Below are 21,183 nucleotides of genomic sequence, written 5' to 3'. Positions count from 1 at the left end.
AAAACCCCACCAAAAAACCACAAGCCAACAACAAAACCCTGCAAGCTGTAAGAAATAAGTAATAATTTACATATAATGGTCAGTTCAGAGTACATTGCTAAAGCTACAGTTTTTAAATGAGTATTTTATCACAAGATTGTCACTAGTTATACACACAGCTGAATGGACAACTGAAAAGTTTGATTTTGAGAAACCCTGGGGGAAGACAAGGAGGACATAACTTGTCAAAACTTGGTAAGCTGAGGCAGTCAACCCACAGATTCCATTTCAGTCCCATTTGCCCCCTCATCACTTTCCTGCATGTTTTTTGTTTACCCAATTATCCTGACACAACTCTTTCTAGGATTGCAAAATAACCTGAATTGAAGAAGCATTCAAGCATATTCACCTAAACAAAACAAAAAGCCTAAAAGGAAATAAGAAGATAACATAAAACACTCAACATGCTCCACCTACAGCTTAAGAGAAGGAGCCCTGAAAAGGTCTGCCTGCAAAGAGGAAGCTCAAGGAGGAAGAAAAAATAGACACAAGTCTGTGCTGGGTGTAAATGGAAAGAAAACAAGAACAAACTCCTTCACAGCAACAGAGTAACAACTGTAATACTTCAACAGTTCATGATGCTTGAAGAAGTAGTGAAATGGTGCCTTGCCTTCCATGAAAGCCAGAAAAAGTTTTCATCTTGGGTCTGTGTTGAGGCTGGGGTATTTTTGTTCATTTTAATCTGAAAAGTACCAAAGGCACTGAGTTCCCTATTTTTGTGCCTGAACCACCTAGCCACCTAGCTGCGTCTCAAGGGTCTGAATTCACTCAGCCCAAACCTACCCAGGACTCTTCAAGAAACTTTTCACCCAGAGTACTCAGGTGCAGTTTCTGGAGAATGGTAATGTAGCAACCCTGCTCATTTCTGAAGCTGGACTGTGCAGGGCACCAGGAGCAGGTACAGTGTAAGGGACAAGCCCTCATGCCCCTTGCCAGCCCCAAAAGAGGAAGAGGATGTCTCCCTGTTGCACCAGCAGCTGCTCCTACAACCATACTCTGAACAAGAGATTAAAGTGTCATGCAGGTTAAAATGCAGAAATCTGTCAAAAAAACTTCTTTCATCTTCTTGCTATGATTTTTAATCCCAACCAGCTTTTGGAAGCTACTCATGGTGCGACCCTGCAGGCCATTATGCCAGCACAGCTGAGAAATGAGGGGCCAAACTAAGTGTACAGGGAAGCAGAAATTCTTTAAGACAATGTGCAAGCAACAGGCTGGCCATGAAATAATGACCAATGTCTCCAAGGATCACACCAACAGCAGATGTCACCTAAACAGCTCAGCAGAAACAATTTTCAATCCCCTGTTGTATCTCATAATGCCCAAAATCAGAACACAAATATCTCTGCCCTGACCAGCAGGAAGGTGCAATAAGCCCTGCAAAATTTCTACCAGTATGGAAAACATAAATTTTATATTTATATATAAATATAAAAATATAAAATAATATAAATTAATATAAATTAATATTCTGATACACCTGATGAGCTAAGTGGGCATAATTAGTTAGAGTCTGAGTTTGTTCCAGAAAAGATTGTGGGAACCAGGGATGGGAAACACTGGAACAGGAACAGAAAGGTGTCCTCCTCCTCACTCCATCACTTTTCAGTGGAATTATAAGGTCATACAGAAAACAGCAATATTTCTTTTGGTTGAAAGATAACTGTTGGTGTTATTATTATTGTTACTATATAATTAATTTTTGTTTGAAACTAGGATGTGAGAAGTGCAGAGGAAAAAAGGTTGAGGAAGCATTTCTGATTCTCTCTTTTAAGTGGCATTTTCTAGACAGCCTGTTTTCGTTCTTACTTCACAGCAAGGACAACTCCCAGCCGCCTGCATTCTCAGCATATTTTGTATAATTGATTGGCTTGAGGTCTATGATTTTAACCCACATTTTGCACATTCAGTGACTTCTAGGAAAGAGAAGGCAGCTTACTGCAGCAGTATCTCAAAGCAGTTCTTTGCAACCAATAGCCACTGCACCACATTATTAAGCTGTTCCTCTTCTCAGAGGCATGTTTTGTCTTTTTCTATCTTTTTAACTTTACATGGTTTAATTCACTGAAAAGTAAAAATAACAACAGTAACAGTAACTACTTTAGTGAAGCTTTTCTTGAAATTGCACACACATACATATTGACATGGCCTGAGAGGCAAAAGTCAGGAGAGGAGAAAGTCTTCAGGGATTTAAATTAGCATTCATCCACTGTAAAATAACAACTGCTTTTCCATGCTTTCCAAAACAGCAACAAGAACCATATCTACCAATGAGTGAAGCAAAGCTTGCTATATCTTTGCTGCTCATAGAGGAAATCCATGCTGGAAAGTTCATTTCTGGTAGGGCAGTAGGTGCAATCATACCCTTCTGATAACATAAAAAACAGTCTAAGACAAAAGGGACAAAGAAGAAAGGCTCTACTTTAATCATAATTCACTACTGACCTTTTCCTTGAGGGCCCTTCTTCAAAATCTGAAGAACTAACATCGTTGCTTGTTGAGGACACTTGCGATGCATCGTCCTTCTCATTCTCCAGCTGTTCTGATCCTGGTCCTAATCCTTTAGATTGGCCATTAGTGAGAAGTCCTGCAAACATGACAAAGGAGTACACAATATTCAAAACCTGCATTGATTTTATAAAAACTCACATGTGAAACTTACAATAGAAAGCTGATGCCCAAAGCAACTGCAAATAGATAGACTGGTAACATTGATTTTGCATACAGGTACTTAAAAAAAAAATTGCCAGCCTGCCTGTTTCTGATTTGGTTAACTCTAACACCCCAATCTAAAATAACTCTAATAGGAGTGTTTGCAATAGTGTTTATAATCCTGTCACATTCAAAAAAGGGACACAGCTTAGTCAAGTTTATCCTTTTTTACAGAATTCCTATGACTAGCATAGATGAGAGCATTTTGCATTTATCTGTGGATTGATATAAAATTAAGCTACCATTTGGTTCAATTTGACATCATCTTGCTCTTCATTCTGGTGCTTCCAACTACTGCAATTTATGATCCTTTGAAAAAAATCCTAAATCCCAAAGAAGTGAACATCAAATGTCCATTTCCTGACTTTGATTCTTCTGGCCAAGTGTCACTCATCTACAGATAAACTCCAGACTGCCAGAAAAAGTACACAGGGCAGCAAAGGTACACAGGCCTCAGCTGCCCTCCCTTTTGTGCTTTTTCTCTCCTAGAGCAATAATACAGCAAGCAGAGTCACACAATGGAAAACAGCATTGGAACTTTGCAAGCATACCATTTAACAAATTTTGTGTATTCTATGCCACCAAGTAACTACAATATAACATGACTCACAAACAACAGCAGATAGGCAGTGAAACCACTCATACTTAAAGAAGAATTAAAATAGTAGCATACTCTTCAGCAGGCTCTGGGATGAGAGGGAGGAAACAATTTTATTAGCTCACTATTGTTATAAGAGCTTATTACCAGAGGAGCTGCAATTTTATCGAGGAGAATGCTTTCTCACCTCTCTACCCAAATAGTTTCAGATATGACATAACAAAGCTTTGTTTCACAGCTGTATTTCCTTAGAGAAATTCCTTAGCCATTGCAGTCTCTATAATTGCACCTTAGAAAAGAAATTGTGGTGGGGAAGATGGGGGGGAAGGGGAGGCTGTGCTGCCCCTTCCAAGATGAGCCAGGCCAGAGTACTGCACTGAAAACACGTACTAAGAACTGCAGTTTAAGAATTTCCACCAGCACTGTATCAGTGCCACACCATTTCAGAACCCAGTTTTCAGGAAAATCACCATCCAGCACACCAGTGCATTTACTCATTGCATAACCAAGCATTCAACCAAGCTCACCTCAAAAGAGACAACGAAGCATAACCAGAACAAGAGCAAAGACACCTCCTCCAGTCAGCTGCTGTCTCTAAGTCCTGGAAGCTTGGCCACAGCTGAAGCCAAATGTTCCTTTCCCACAAGGCCATTTCATTTATTCACTGCTTGCTTGGACACACTGACTGCCAATGGGCTCTGAACCTCCCCAATTCCAACCTAATCACTCTGAGTGCCCATTTTTAAATCCTAATCCAAAGCCTGCATCATATCTCTCTCTTCTTTTCCCAAACAAAGTTTGCTTATATTAATTCTGAACTACACCAGATTTCTCTTGACTTGGGCTATGTGGTGGCCACATGCTGCAGATTTTGCATATACTGTTTTAAAAACTGTGCCTACAAAGTAAAAACATGTTCTGTTTTTTCTTCTGCAGAAGAGTCAGTGAACTGGTAGCTCCATTTTTTTTTCCTAATACATAAAGCACAAGTTGAAACTACACACCAATTTTTGCATTAAACGGTCTCTTCTAGCCAGCATAAGACTATCGGGGAGAAGTAAAATGACCCAATTTACATTTATTCTCCCCTTTTGTTGAACTCCTTTTGATAGTTCCTTTTCATTAAAGGGATCTCAAACTGTGACCCACCAAATAAAACAAATTTCAGTATCAGCACATGATACTACAAAAGGGTTTGTAGTGTAAAAACACAATATGACGTGGGGTGACAGCATCCCCTTCAAAGCATTCCCAAGGAAATGAAGGCAAACTTTGAAAAAACACTCAACACATTATTTTTCTATGCTGAACTCACCCCCACTAAAAGCCCTAGTGCCTAAGTTTATTCTTATAAAAGTTTCAACTTTTGCTTTGCATTTTTCCATGAAACCACTGCTGATAAAATTTACAATTTTTGAACTCCAGAGAAGCCTAAATCAAGCATATCATTTGAGGCCTGACACTCAGTAACTTAACTCTTATGGCAGAATTTTATTAAGTTTTCCAAAAGTAATATTTGTTCTGGAGACTTGCCATATGTAAAACCCAGGGACCTGAAGTATATGAGTCAAGAAAATCACCTTTCAGGCTGTCAACTTGCATGAACTTGGAAGGCAATTTTTATTCATCCCTTCACCTTGCCAAACCATCAGCTCACTTGGGAGACAAGCATGATTTGTGTTCCTCAAGGAAAAAAGTATCAGTTTGCCAGCTATTATTCATCATAAGCAGCACCATTCCAGGCTGCAGTAATATTGCCCATAACTGATGTTAGCTACCGTCCGCTGGAACCAACTAAAACAAGTGCCCTAAAACAGAGGCATAAAACTACAAAGCAGAGATACTGATAAATACTGGCAATGGGTGTCATGTTCTACAGGTTTTTCAGGGCCAGCATAATTGCAAAATCCACTCTGAAGTGATGAAAGGCACAACCCAAAGCCTCCTTTCAAGCACTGGAGAGAAAGTACATGCTGAAGCAGGCAGTTAAAAAGTTTATCGCCACTCAATCATTTTTATATCAAATGCATTCAGCTTGCCCCCAGATACCTTTTCCTTCAAACGCCATTCCTGTTATCTCTAACTGCAATGAGCCACATTCTTTACTGCTGTGCATCAATTGGGAGGTATGAAAGGTCTGGAGGCCCCAGGACAGGATGGGGACCTCACAGCTTTGCCGTGTGATACTCAGGCACTCCTATCACCAATGATGAGTTGGCGTCAGTGCAGCGGACAGGACATACAGGTCTGCTTGGTGCACGTAAGGAGCATCAACCCATGTGGGTTTGACTCTCCAAGACCAACCAAACACACTACAGGAAGCAGCAGGCATTCATATTTCTTAAAAGCTGAGTACTGCAGTTGTGTATGTATATAAAGAGAGAAAAGCAGCTGAGTGAGAAAACACTCTTTTGCATAGTCTGGAAAGCTGAACAACTCCAAGGAGTGGCTACTTGAGAGCCCTCAGCAACAGTCAAGGAATCAGCAAACCCTCAAATCAAAGGGACAAATAGTTCCTCTACTGCTTTTCTATGGCTGTGCCTTTCAACCTCTAAACCACAATGCCAGCAAGCCCTGGCTCCTGTCAAAGCCCATGACATTCTCAGCTGCTGAAGAGCTGGCAGAGCCTGTCCCTTGCCCACTAGGCTCATCTCAGCCCCAGTTCTCACTGTCTTCTCCCCTGGCAGCTGGACTCATGACCAACCACCAGACCTGAATAACTGGCAGAATAAAACAGGGTCGATAAAAATAAGACTATATTGTTGTAATAGAAAAATGTTTGTTTTAAAAGTCAAATTAGACTTTTAAAAAACCCTCATTAAAATTAAATCTGAAAGCACAGCAACTTGCATTATAAGTCAGTGTAGGATTTCATATATTAAAATGACTTACATGAAATAATAATTTATATATACAGAGAAGCAGTGAATATTTGCTGCCAAAGTTTAAAAAGAACTGAAACATGAACGGTTCAAAGTCGCTGAATAAACACTGCCTTAATTAAGTCAGTAATAATGAATTATTTAATTAAGTCACAATACAGGAACTCGTGTATCAAATGACATCTATGATCCCTTAAATACACTGTTCTGGTTCTAACTGATCAAGACTAGACGCCTTCAGAGAAAGGCCAATTACTAATTCCTAATAATTACAAAGGGTAGCTTAAAATCAAACCATGAAGATCTTAACATCCCCTCTAAAATGTATCTTAGTCACATAAATGTCAACTTCACAGTTTTGCTGAATTCGTTTTTAAACTTCCACAAACGCTGCAATACCAAATCACAGTTTTAGATATAGGCTGCTTAAAAAAAAAAAAAAGAATTTCCACTTCTCAGTATTGAGAAAAAGCAGCAAATGTCACTTTTTCATCTATTCTGTTACAAGCCAGAGAAAGCACAAAAGCCCTTTCTGCATACTAGGCATTATTACAGAGACTTCTATCACCTCCTATTTATTTGCCTTCCACACTGAATGTTTTCCAATCTGTCTGTGGCTACAAGTTTGTTTGTTTTTTCACATGCAGAAGGGCTCTGCTATGAGAGCCCAGCCAAACCCTCTCGGGTGACCCTCACAGAATATGGATATTATGGCTTTACAACCTGCACACAGCGCGCTCCCTCCTGCTCCCAGGGCAGCCCACCACCCCCTTTGCTCCTCCAACTTTGTAGTTGTTAGCTGAGCAGAGGGCTTGCTAAGCCTACTCCAGCAACTGCAATGTCCTGCTCACCAAAAACAGTATGTAAAGAATAGCTAAATCTCCTTAAATTAGCTTATTACAAGGGGCTTGTGCTGACTCAAGTGGATTGCTTCTCATAAGAGCCTAGCAAGTAAGACATAACTATTCCATCACAGGCAGGGCCTCATTTACATTGGTACACATTTGCTGACCTTACTGGTTTCGGTGATATACACACACACTTCTGGCAGCCATCTACAATTCTTGTAAACTCTTCTCATGATCTAACTCATCTGTAGTCATCTGGAGAGATGACTGACAAGCACCTGCAGGACAGGTCTTGGGAGCATCTGAAGATGTGATGCAAAATCCCAATACCTGGGAACACACCCAGGCCTGTTTTTACAATAAAAAATGATGCTAACTATAAATGAACAGAAGGAAAATTGTTGGGGAAGAGAGGAGCAGAAAGCAGCAACATAAGACACCAAAAATGTAAGGGAGGGTTTGGAGTTAGTTGATTTTAAAAATAGATCAGATTGCAATTACTGATATGTTCTTCATTATTAAAGTTACTGAATAATCAGGAAACCAAAGAAGAGCATCTGAGCAAATTTCAGCATCATGTGGTCAGTTAACTAAGTGGTTGGGTGAAAAGACTTTTACAATGTTTCTAAAACACTATTTCCACATCACTTACTCTAATGCCAACAAGGCATCTCAGCAGGAACATTTCCATGTTCTTACAATAGAGCAACACCTATTTTAGCTCACTGTTTCCCAGTCCTAAGGCAGCTTAGGGAAAAAAAAATACATTCAATTGTATTTCCAGTCAGTTCCCACAGTCAGAGGCAAGCCACAAAGCCATTATGCTAGGGAAATCAGTATTCAACACCCCACAAACACAAGCCGAAGATATCAAAACCATTAAATTACCTAAAAAAGACAATTTCAACATGACCATATTCACAGCTTTCTATATCAGATAACATCAGAGGGTCCACAGTCCAGAGGAGCCATCCTGCAGATCTCAACAATATGTGAAATGTGTAACTCTGCTCCTGGGTGTTCCTTGACTATACAGGGACACTCTCTTCCCACTGCCAACAGATTCTGGGTTGGTTTCCTCCTGGCATCTCTTTCCCTCCATTCCTCACCAATCCCTGCAAGCTGAACCACTCTGGGCTGGTAGAAAAGTCCAGTCTCCAGGGCAAGCAGCAAAACAAACACAAGTTACAGTAAGTTAAAAAAGGGATTTACTCAAGACAGCATTGTCACCATGCTAGCATGACAATGATCCTTATGAGAGCCTGTAATACATAGCAGAGATTGTATACACATAGGCATGGAGCTAAAGCTCTGTTCCCTTATGGAGTAACATGCCTGTCCAAATTTCAGCTGTGCAGCCTTGGGAGTTGTATAAGAAAGTTTTTTGTTATTTTTTTTTTTAATATTAGTGATTTTTTCTTTCTATAACATCCCATTTAGGAGAGCTGGCACAAAAGTTAGAAAACAAAGGGTTTGGCTGCAGTGCTATAAAGTCTGAAGGTTAACCACTCCACACCATGGTCTGGAAGTTTAGCACCACCTGAACACAGACAAACTCTTGAGCATAACCACACCATGGAAGATCACAAACATGAATTCTATGCCTAAAGTATCGGGGGGGGGGGGGGGGGGGATTATCTTAATCTATAAGTTTTCATCTCTTAAATATTTACTCTGGCCACCTGTTTCACAGAGGTACAGAATGTTTCACACATATTCTATATACATATCAAAACCAGCAATAGACTGGTGTCTCACATACACCTCTTGTTTTCCTTCAGTCTTGAAGATATTGCCTACCTAGACTTCAGTATAGTCTTTCACACCATTTCCCACACATTTTCCAGGAGAAGCAGGCTGCTCAAGCTTGGATGGGTGCACTCTTTGCTAGGTTAAAAACTGTCTGGATGGCTGGGCCCAGAGAGTGCTGGTGAATGGAGTGAGATGCAGTTGGCAGCTGGACACCCGTGGTGCTTCCCAGGGCTCAGTGTTGGGGCCAGCCCTGTTTAACATCTTCATCCAAGACCTGGGCAAGGGGACTGAGGACACCCTCAGTCACTTCACACACAACACCAGCAGGAGCAGGAGCATTTACCTGCTGAGGGTAGAAAGGTTCTGCAGAGGGATCTGGAGAGGCAGGAGAGCTGCCCAGCAGAAAAGAACCTAGGGGCACTGTTTGACACCTGGCTGAACAAGAGCCAGTCTGTGCCCTGGTGATCAAAGGGCCAACAACAGCATGCTGGCCTGTACCAGCCAGGATGACACCTGTGTGTGTATAGAGTGGCCAGCAGGAGCAGGGCAGCGATTGCCCCCTGTACTCAGCACTGGTGAGGCCACACCTTGAGTGCTGTGTTCAGTTTTGGGCCCCTCACCTCAAGACAGACATTGAGGGGCTGAAGTGTGTCCAGAGAATGGAAATGGATCTGGGGAAGGGTCTGGAGCACAAGCCTGTTCAAGGAGCAGCTGAGGCTGTTGAGCCTGGAGAAAATGGGGTCCAGGGGTGACCTTATTGTGTTCTACCACTGCCTGAAAGGAGAGTGTAGCCAGGTGGGGGTTGGTCTCTTCTCCCAGACAGCCAGCAATACGACAAAAGGACATAGCCTCAAGTTGCACCAGAGGGTGTTTAGATGGATATCTGGAAAATTTCTTCATGGAAGAGGAGCTCAAAAGCACTGGTCGAGCCCAGGGAAATGGTTGAGGCAGCATCCCTGAAGGTATTTAAAAGATGTGTATGTATATGTTACACTTTGGAACACAGTTTAGTGCTGGGTTGACACTTCAATGTGATTATCTTAGAGGTCATTTTCAACCCAAACAATTTTGAATTACAGAGTGCTACAGTTTCTTATAAGCTATCTCTTTATATACAAGTTTATTTGCGTATTATAATTAATTAACTGTTTTCACCACTTTTTATAAGTAACAGCCAGCCAGTTGCATGTAATACAAATCTATATTGTATTGTCTGTAATCCTAAATTTGACTTCTACCAAAACCATCCTTTACACACTAGACTGTGTGCTGAAGTGCTACCAAAATCTTGGTAGACATGTTAAATAAATACATTAATCATTTGATGCTAAGTTTAAACACACGGGTATCTCTAAAACATCTGCAGTCTGCATTAATCAGCACACTGTACTGAGTCACTGTATTTAGCTGTTGTATAGCTATGCACAAAAGATAATTTAGTTTTATAGTGCAAATGCCATCTGTCACATTGTCACAGCATGACAAGGTATCACATTACATATTAAACAGACAACATGCTTCAAAAATAAGGCCTATTTTCATGCTCTGGTTATCTCAGAGACTAAAGAATGGGGTTTTCATGATAGTGACATAATTTAAAAACAAAACAAACCACATTTTTCTCTGGGATAAAAGATATGAATTCCCTGTCCACTTTTTTTAAGATAGTTGCCATAAGGCTATTTTCATCTAATTTGGTAATGCAAAACCACAACAATTTTCTGCCTCTAAATAAAAAAGCCACAGAATGAAACCATCATCATTTATGCCACACGATGCTCTGTGCTGCCACCATGATGGTAATTAACAGCACGTGGGCTTTTCAGATGACAAGCCACTGGACATTAAGTTGATTGTGGTACGTAACAGAGCATATGCATAAAGCAGTACCACTATGCCAAAGACTGTTAGCAAATGGCTTGTACAGTCTTCATAACTGACTAGAAGAGTGCTTTTATATGTAGATATACATCATTACCACAGAAGCCAAGCATGAACGACATGACAGCAAAAGATGGGTTTGTCAGCCTGTCAGAAGACCACATCACCAAAGAGAACTGATTAAATAATACAGGTTGAAAGAAGCTCCTTACTCCTATTACAGCTCCATCCAAAACCACTATTAAGCAATCAAGGACATTTTGTGCCTCTGTGTTCTGCATATTAGTCCATTACCTGTGTTAATCGAAATTAACGGTTCTGTTTCCACACAGCACTTTCTATGGTGTTTTGTTTTCATCTGGGGGAGTTTGGACTGAGGTTGCGATGCTATTAACTCATAGAAACAGGAATACAACAGTCAAAAATGAACCTAATTTAATTCTGCCAGGAAACTACTCCAGGCCATATTACATACTTCAAGCCCCAGTTTGATTTATGAAAAATGCACCTGAAAGAAATTTAAAACAAAAGAAACTAATAAAGCACCCCAAAAATGCCTCCCAATGTCTGCACTGTATAAATAGAGAAAAACCTCACCTGATATTTGTCCATACTTCTGTTATTTTAAGCTTGGGCTGTTTTTTTTAAGTATTCAAAGAGACACACTTCTCTGATTAAAGACATTTCTCCACTTGTAAGGAAACAATGAAAACTCTCAACCTCTCATTCCTCCAAGTAAACACATGACCTCTTCTAGAACTTTATGCTTTATAAGGGCAGAATGGAGGCCATAGCCTGGGCTCCATGATGGTGTGGCCTGGATGAGGGAGGGATCAAGAGTAACAAACAGGCTGAGCAGCCAGCTAGGTGTTCATTGACAGGTGAGGGAGACACCAGCAGTAATGCTGACCCAAAAAAAGCTGGGGGAACAGACTCATTTCTCTTAAACCCTCTTCCTACAAATGCAGACAACTAAGTCATAGCTTAAAATCACAAATGGCTACTCTTGGATTTTTTTGCAATATTCTTCTTAATTTTACGGGGAGGAGGCTGAGGGAAAGGAAACCTAAGGAACAATTGTCCCCCAGACCCAAAAGCCAGAGCTGTCCTGAATGAAGCAGAACAGAAAGGAGGAAAGAGACTTGATCACCACCTTACCAGCTGCTCACTGTGTGTTATATTGTACCACTGGGCTATCAAGTTCCTACCAATTGCCCCTGTAAGCTGTATGATAAGGGGAGAGCAGTAGCATTTCTGGTAAGTTGGTACCAGGGTGTGTAAAGACCATTAAGTTCTGACAAACAAACACAGTCAATTTTATGGTGCCATAAACACTCCCTTTTAGCACCAGGGAAATGAGCACCATGTACTCTTCCTGTTCTTTGACAAGGAATCACACTATTTGCTGCACACAACTCAAATCTACCTCAGTCCCACAGCCTCCTCTGATTGCAGTCAGAAAGCTTCAAAGGAACAAGAGGACTCCAAATGTGAGCTATAGGCCTTTGATGTTCAGATATGTAGTCAGAAAAGGCATGAAGCCTTCAGCAGAAAAACAGGAACAGCAACATCAGGAAGAGAGCTTGGTTAGGATGCAGGGACCTGGACTCTGTCCAGATGCAGCCATTGCCAAGCAGGTGCCCCTGGAGATGCCACCTCCTCTCCAGGCACCTCAGCTCACCCAACTGTAAAATAAAGGTGGTGAGCCCAGCTTCCACAGTCAAACACAGGGAGTGGTACAGACAGTAATCATGACACAAGACACAGGGCTGGTGTAATTCACATCCCTCAGTGGTGTGAGATTTTGCATAGATTTTGGTGTTGGATAGAGTGGCTTTATTTCTGGAGTAGAGTGCCCTCAGATTTGCATCTGTCCTATAAGACACCTTCTGTCATATGCAGCCTGGAAACAGAGTTAAACCTGCATTTTATTAGAAATTCCAGACACAAGCAGGTCCACAAAAAAAATATAATTTATCTCCATTTAGTTCCAGAGTATCAGCAACTAAAATATCAGCATAACCACTGAGATAGATAAAAGTATAAGTTGTCAGGTATTAACAAAATTATCAGTGAGGGACAAATAAATTCTTCTTTTGGTTTTTATGGCAAAACCACCATGTCTTGTTTACCCTGCCTTTCCTGGGGAATTTTACAGCTGAATGGAAAAACAGTGGGGTGACACCCCATGGGAGAGAGTAAAGAAATACTGCAATATATCTGTGAAAGAAATAATTTCATTTTTAAAATGTTTTGTTCTTCCTTTTGTTCTTTCCAACTTGTTTGTTTGTTTGTTTTATCAATTTGAGAGCTATCTGGAGAAAAGTTACTGACTATTTCCAAAGTATTTTTACTTGTCTTTCACTCCACATACCTGCCATGTGAGGGAAAGAACATGGATGACACTGCTAAATTAGAATGAAGTAAAACAAGCTAATCACTGTTTCAGGTCTTTGTCACACTCATGTCAATAGGTGAGGGCAATTCCTCCCCTTCCTGAAGCACTTTTACAAAGCTAACTTAACTGTAATATACCACAGCAGTCCCATTTTTCAGTGAAGTTATTTCCCCCTAGCCCAGCACCACAGGGCTATGCCTTTTGACTCATCCTGTTTAAGAGTTAAGTTTCCACTAGGTATGGATGGACAAAGGAGCAATAAATCCACACTTCAAAAATATCCATACCTTGGCACCTAGGGACTAGACAGATTAGTAAAGATGAAAAAGAAAATTTAAAAAAGACATTCTGATATTTTAAGTAACATGAGAAAGAAAGCTGTGCCAAGAGCATGTCTCTAGACAGCAGCTATTCTACAATGGAAAGTAAAAATTAGTAATTGTGTCTCCACAGAGTATAACAGAAGGAGGAAGAAAGAAGGTGAAGGCAAACACAGTAAAGCAAGGAAGAGCCTGCTAATTGGAAGAAAATACAACTTATGAATGTGCAAATAAAACAACAAGGGAAATAAAAAGGCATGCAGTGTCTCAGTAACAATGAATTCTTGTGAGCCTGAAAAGGAAGAAATGTGCTACTAAAACCTAGAGGCTTAACAAGGCTTGGCTGTATTTGTTAAGATTTCTAGGAAACCCTTACAGATTGTGTAATTTGAAAACTGCATATCTGCATGAAACTGAGAACAACAGCGAGCAGCGTCTTGGTGAACACTTCCTACGTGCTTTTCCTCTAACAAAGCACAGTTCCCAGTGATCTGTGGTGAGGGATCACACAAACAGGCTGGGCATATGATCTGGGTTGATGGAGATGAAGAAAAGCCCATTTCTGGAACTGGTGTTCGGTCCCTGCACCTCCCCTGGTGAAAGCAGGAGCAGGCAGGGGCCAGGCCAGCCCTCTGCTGCAGTCTTTGGAGAAGCCTGAAGAGCTGGCAGCAGGAGATAAGAATGCAGCATGGCTCATGTAACATCAACACTCTGATGGACTGGGACAGCCCTCCTCCATTTGCAAGAACAGAGAGTCTGAGTTACTTCTTTCTCAAGTAAACCAAATTAAATAAAATTTTCAGAGACATAAATGTATGGCTTGGCTTCTACACACATCTCAAAAGTAAACAAGGCAGCAGATTCTGAAAGAGTAGGAGGGCTCCAGCACAGCAGTGTGCTCTAAGAAAAAGGATGGGGAAAAGACAAGAGAACTGCCAGAAAGGCCTTTTGGGGAGGTTATCCTCTGCTTAATTGTCTCTAATTCTGTGCCTCTGTGACAAAAGCTGTGAAAAGCAAACGTTGAATGACATACTTCTAATTGCATAGTCCCATTTGATATTTTAATGCATGTCATTGAGGATTTGCCTTTCATGACTTTTGCCAGGAGCATGGGCAGCCCTCCAGACAGACAGAAAATTTTTCCCCCCAGTGTGACATGAGCGATGGGGATCCTGCTTGCTGCAAGAACGCACAGCCTGTCAATGGAGTGACAGTGATTGTCCCGTGCAGCCAGCAGATATGAGCTTGGATTCAGCCCTCCCTTCACTGGAGGTACTCTGAACTTTCAGTCAAGGAAAAGGAGAGGGAAAGTTCTCATCCTGTCCTGGGAAAAATTAATTGAGCTAAATTCTACGTATTGTACATGAACTCAAGTTACATATAGCAGATATTTGAATTAAACCACTTTAATTAATTTTGCTCCATATTTTCAATAACTTTTTAGTGAATGTGGTGAATGTGCCCTCTCTAACTCTCAGACCATCCATCAGTCAGCTCCAAGAGTCAACCTGTCAACCTCTTTTGCTGACAAAGATTTTTTTTTTCCTCTGGCACGTCACCTTATTCTACCAAGCACTTGAATTACGATCTCCAAGTTTACAGCAATTAAATATCCACTGACTTAAAAAAAAAATAGGTCACAGACACTTGTAACATATCACCCTAGCCTCTTGAGCACCGTGCCAGAGAGCCCTCCCCTGGTGCAGAGGCCAGGGCAGTCTGGCTGGACTGCAGGCAGGGAGGAAGGCTGCCTCCCGAAATGCCAGGGATGCAGGCACTGCCTGCAGCCAGACCTCAAACTCCCTGCCAGCCCAGAGCTCACATGTCTGTTCAGAGCCTAAACGTAGACTTGACAACCAGGCCAGCATAAGGCCCTGTGACATCCCAGAAAGAGGGAGGGGAGCAAGCTGCCTGAGCAATTCTCAAACATTTCTTTTTAGCTGTTGGTTTCAAAGGCTTTTGTCTGTAACCCTAAATGTCATCCATGAGGCTCAGCACCTCGCTGCTAATAGGGAAAGGGAACTCTCTTCAGGGGAAAACCAGAGTTGCTTTTCCAGGCAGAGAACTCTTCCCCTTGGTGCCATCAACCCAGCATTGATTTCCTTTCCTTCACAGAAAGTATCTACAATATATTGTAAAGCAACATGAAAATTCAACCACCTGGAAAGCTCCCAAAACTCAGCCTTTGATCTTTTAGGATGCCTTACTCCTTGTCACTGGTTTCTCATCTAGCTTGCTAAATTGATTATAAAAATATATTATTTAAAACACTTGACATGGTTCTAACACATGAAACAGCAGTGAAGTCATAGAAAGTTTTTTTTTTAACCATACAGTAAGTAAAACTATTTCATCCATATTTGCAAAAGCAGAATGCTTAAAAAAAAAAACAATCAAAAAATCCACCTATCTTACTGTGAAATCTGTTGCATATCTGTATTTTTATCTTCTCAGGGGAAGGGAATTTTTTTCCTTTTTTTTTTTCTTGTAGGGGCAGGCAAGTGAGTAGTATAATTTCCTCACTTTTTAAAATTAAAGGTCAGAGGAGTACACTCCGTGCTTGGGATGAAGAACTACTCTGCTGCTGCACTCAGACCCCTGTAATCTGTTTGCAGGGTTATTGTCAGAGGAGAGGAGGCTCGTGACAGTAAAACATTGAGACCAACTGCAGCAAACTGAAAAGCACAAGTGCAATACTAAAGCCTGACACAAATGAACAAATTGTTCTGCTATGTGTGTGCACATCAGCAATGACATTCCACCTCTGTGTGAGCACGGAGCCCCTGCCCAAGGTAGGGATCCCAGCCCATTCCTATGCAGTGCTGACAGCAGTGGCAGAGGTTGGTGGACATCTCTCTGATGCACCGCGGCCGCCTACCTGCTGGGAACATGCAGTGGAAAAGCACACGCCAGGAAATAATTCTGTAGCTGGAAGACACTTAGGAGAAATCCCTCCCCTCCCAGACCAGATCCAGCACTGCAGCGACTGGAGAGCGGGTGAGGGGATAAAGCAGGAGGATCCTGTGCTCAGCCATCAGCTGAGCTCCGACGATCTCACTGCAGGAATGGTGCACAGGGCAAAGCGAGCCGACACAACGTTAAAGGCATTGGATAACGCCAGCTTCGGCCACCTGACACACTGTACATGGAGACTGCTCCTGTTTTATTGGGGGGACAGCATCTGATTTCTGCCAGCATTATCTTTGCAGATCTCTGAAGCTTCGGCACAGGAATCAGTGCTGTAAAAGCCTTTAAGGAAAGGCTCCTCACAAGCCAAGCAATTTCCATCTCTATTTCCAGCTCTTGAGACCAGCAGCTTAACCTTACTTTCACCTCCCTTTTGTGAGCTCTGCAGGCAAACCACAGGGAGAAGAGATGAGAGCTGGGGTAGGGGGGCAGCCACTTGAAAACCTGATGCTGGAGAAAAGGCTTCTGAAATGTTAAGGAGACTTCCCGACAAACCAGCCCCCAGAGGAGTTAAATTCCACCACCATGAAACATTCTGCTGCTATTAAACAGCTTTTTTTGCTCATGTTTCAGGGCATCAGAAGAGGAAGTGAAACAGCATTAGCAGCTTCCTGACTTAATAGAAATCTTGGAACAGCCATCAACACACACTTATACAGTCAAGACTATACACTGATGTGCATTTAATGATTTCATCTTTCCAAATAAGCAAAGGAGATAGGGTACTATCTTGCAATTTTTTAAGAATACTGTTTCCTCCTCCCCAACCAAGAACCCATTACATAGAATGTTCCTTTCATGCATTGGTGTAATTGAAGGCTAACACCCATTAGCATATTTCTTGTTTTAAGTACAGCATCAGAGAAATAGGAGTGAGGGGGTGGGAGGTACATGCAATAAAACAGCATAGAAATATATGTTAAAGAGGTAAATGAGCTTTCAAAATATACCCAAGAGGCTGTGAGTATGCTGAAGTTCACCATTGTATTACTACAATCAAAAAAAATCCCCTGATCTAGGGCCAAAAGTGCATTATTGATAGTCAAAACACCGCCTAACTCTATTTCAATGTGACAATACTGGAGGAGGAAAAAAGACAAATGGAATCCCTCTGTACATTCACAGTACCCTGTGAATAAAAAGCTGCACAGACATATTAAACTGAAACAGTTCAAACAAAGTCTTCCTAGAGTTAGAATGTTTTTCAAGCTGCAAGGACTACTAAATAGTGTTAGTGTTAAGCAAGCATTTAGCACTTTATGTGTTATGAGTGGTAAGACACACACCCCCACCAGCCTCCTCCGAAACCAAGAAAAACCCCACTGAACAAAAGGCAGAAGAATTTTCCTTGTTCCCACATAGGGCAATGCCATGGCAACGTTCATCCTACAGTTGGAGAAGACAGGACATTAAGGCACATGGTGGGATGAAGCAGAGAGATGGCATCAAGCACACCTGAGTATTGGAAATACCTTTTGAACAGGGAATGATGGACCAATCTAATGGGAAAGCAGTACTGACAGCCTTTGCTCCTGCGCATGTTCAAGACACCCAGGTTAAAGCCTAACTCACAGGTAAAACTGTTAACAGCTACACAGTAAGGGTGAGAACCAATGGGAACAAACCCAGTATTTTACACATACCATCTCCCACAGAACAAACAAACATTAAAACCATTCTGTTTCATCATAAAAAGAAAATGTACCACTAGATGCAAATGGAGAGGAGGAGGCAAGAAGGAATGAAAGGCCAATTTATTTTTCTACTGCCATGTATAATCAGGAAATCTGGCAGAAGCAAGATTTGTATTAGTGGACCATAAAATAATAGGCTGGACTTTCTACATTTAATTGCGTTTTGAAATGAAAATCTGCCTCAGAGATACCATAGAAAATACTTTCAAGCCTTAAGGAAAAAAAAAAAGTCATTGGGGACATGAAGGCCTCATTGTTTTTCCCAAACTTTATATGTCAACACATACACACGCATTAAAAAAAAACCTTACCTCCCTTCTGAGACATTAAATCCACACAATGTTTCTTGGAGAGGGTAAAAAGAAAATGTAGGTCAAGATGTTGAGATATGGATTGCTTCTGAAAGATGAAAGCATAAGAGGACTAAGCTTTCATTCCTTATGTTTCTTTGAGATTTCAAACAGAGTGTTATTTGATAATGGCTCCTTTCAGAAAATTGGAATTTAATATAGCTAATTATAAGTTAGCGAATTAATGTACAGTCAGTACTCCAACAGAGCTCGTATACCATGCTGATGCTTTTTACCAGCATGTCCCCTGTGCTTATTATAGATCTTTTCTCCAAATACTAAGGCCAATCTGTTCTCACATTAGGCTGGATGGCCCAGGAGTTGGGGTGGGGGAAAGGAAAAAGAAATCTCCATGGCTGTAACACTGAGCCTGCAGCAAGCAGCCTGGAGTTGCCGGCACGGCATGGCACTGCATGGCACGGGAACAGATCCTCACACTTCAAAGGGAGCCCGAGAAATAAGAGGACAAAGACAGAATAAAAAACACAAGTTGCTGTAGAGGAAATGTACACTGAGAAACAGCAAAACACCTTTTCCTCCTTCCAGTTAAAAAGGAGGAAAAAGGTTGTCAACAAAAGATGAAGAGCTCGGATAAACAGATAGGAAGTACTCCTAATTGTCCGGTAATAACATGGAAGTATCTGAAAATTATTTGTCCTATGGGCAATCATAAGCTAAAAATCCTGACCTACATTTCACAGAGAGCAAGGGGTATAAATAGGAATATCTCTCCCGACAGGCAGTGGCAGCAGACGCTGCCAGATTTGGACCAGGAACGGTTTCTTCCTGATTCTGAAGGAAGCCATGCATCAGTGTTTCGGGGACCTACGCAGGTTGTGGATGCTCTGCTTTCAGAGATGACACAAATGCAACCAGCAACATGTGCTGCACAAAGCTGTTAGTAAGTACAGCAAAACTGCAAGTTAAACTTAAGTGTAGAGTTAAACATCGATAGCACTTCAGTGAATTTTGAGAGGCAAAATGTGGTAAGCTCTTAAAATCCATGAGGTTCCAGCAGCTTTCCCTTTGTTCTTCTCTGTAGTTTCTGACTAAGTGAGCATATTTCTTTAAGTTCTCAGATGAGCTCTGTGTTGAGGGGTCAATCAGAAGGGCCATACCCCAGTTTTTCCTCACAACAGTACCTATGGGTCAGTTGAGCTCCAAGCTCTGGAGTAGGGGTGGCAGGGAGCAGAGAGAAATGTGTGCCCTTTTGAAACAGAAGTTTCTTACACCTTAGCAAATTAATTCTGCTGAAGTCATATTTTCATTTGGCATGTCCCCGCGAGGTTTAAGAGCAGGACCTATGTAAGTACTGCTATCCTCCAGATAATCTTCTGTGCTGAAAAGGCCACATCAGGACAAAATCTGCCCCTTATAGAGGGCATCTCCCCTCTCCTCATAGTGCAGGAATTCGCCAAATCCTACTGAAATTGCCACTGCCTGCTCCCAAACCTTGGGGCTGAGAATCACCTCCTTTGAGCTGCAGAACAGAATTCAACTTTAGAGCAAATAGACACACCACCAAAAGTTCAGTGAGATCCTTCCTATTGTCCTTAGTACTTTAGGGAAATGAGGACTTCTTGTGACAAGAGGACACCAAACCAGTACTTTTCCATTGCTTTCAACCTGAGTAAAGGGACACAAACAGCATGGAAAACACCACCTCCCTTCAGTCTATTCTCATTCCTGCTGCCTGAAGAACTGCCTAGTCAACAAAGGTCAGGAGGGACATCAGCCACAGAAAAAAACCTGAAAGTTGCTTTCCTAAAACCTTGGTAAGATTTCTGAGCCCTTTGTCCTGGTAGAACCTCTCCTGGAAGCAGGAAAGCATAGACTGAAGAGCAGACTCTTTCTCACAAGAGTCTGTCCCTTTTTAAGTTTTCCTACAATCTAGTTTTCATGAGACTATCCCCAGCAAGTCCAAAATTATTTTAAATAGAAAATAACTGAGCAGTTATAATTTTGATCCAGGCAGATGGCAATCCAGAACCATCTCGATATCCAGTTATGCCAGAGAATCTGACAGTCTGCAAAACTTTCCCCATGAACCCCAATATTCAAGTTTGCAGGAAGTTTTTAAACTCATTTTTCTAATCAACTATTTCTAAAAGGTCTGCTTTCCAGGCTGTTAATGACAGAAGCCTAGATCCACAACAGAAAGAAAGGTGGTTTTCTGTGCTAAGCAATGCCTTAACCAACGGCCCATTTATTCTACTTTATGAGCAGAGTATTTGTATATAACCCTGTGTAATGCTGTGGATGTTAATCAACCTTCATGACTTTGCATGCCAGTTTTATTGGAGCGCCTTCCATGCTGGCATAAAGGGGACTTTGTACCGAACAGTTTTCCCCTAGCCTAGCAGAGATCAGCACCAGTTTGCAGCTCAAAAACCTCTTTTTCACAAAGAACATTTACTCTTCAATTCTGGTCTCTTGTTAATGAGACTTTAAATATTCAAGGACAGTGCCATACTGTTCCAAGGTAATCTATGAAAGAGTGCATTTAAATCTACAATTGCAAATGAGCTGTGTTTATCTACTTAGATAAGACAGCCTTGTTCATTTCAATTAGAGAAGGTCAGTTCCAGGCAAATGTAAACTGTCATTTGAAGTTCATCCCTGCAGGACAATGAGATGAAGTAACGCTTCTGGGACAGGTTTCCATCTAAATAAAACTTGACAACTAGTCCCTAACCACAGACCTCATTGTTGCACAAAAGGCCATCTTCAATTGATTTTGGG

At 41.4% G+C, this 21,183-nt stretch overlaps 1 protein-coding gene across 1 annotated transcript in view; it reads right to left on the bottom strand.

Moving 5' to 3' along the window:
- JARID2 (jumonji and AT-rich interaction domain containing 2) overlaps nucleotides 1–21,183 on the bottom strand; it is a 211,761-nt gene that overhangs the window by 88,231 nt on the left and 102,347 nt on the right. Inside the window, exon 4 of the mRNA XM_058804908.1 lies at nucleotides 2,485–2,626. Coding sequence (XP_058660891.1) covers nucleotides 2,485–2,626 — 142 coding nt within the window. The remainder of the gene's footprint in view (nucleotides 1–2,484; nucleotides 2,627–21,183) is intronic.

The sequence above is a fragment of the Ammospiza caudacuta genome, chromosome 1 (genome assembly GCF_027887145.1).
Source record: "Ammospiza caudacuta isolate bAmmCau1 chromosome 1, bAmmCau1.pri, whole genome shotgun sequence".
Classification (NCBI taxonomy): domain Eukaryota; kingdom Metazoa; phylum Chordata; class Aves; order Passeriformes; family Passerellidae; genus Ammospiza; species Ammospiza caudacuta.
Note: the sequence above shows the minus strand (reverse complement) of the source record. Positions and strands in the feature narration are given on the sequence as shown.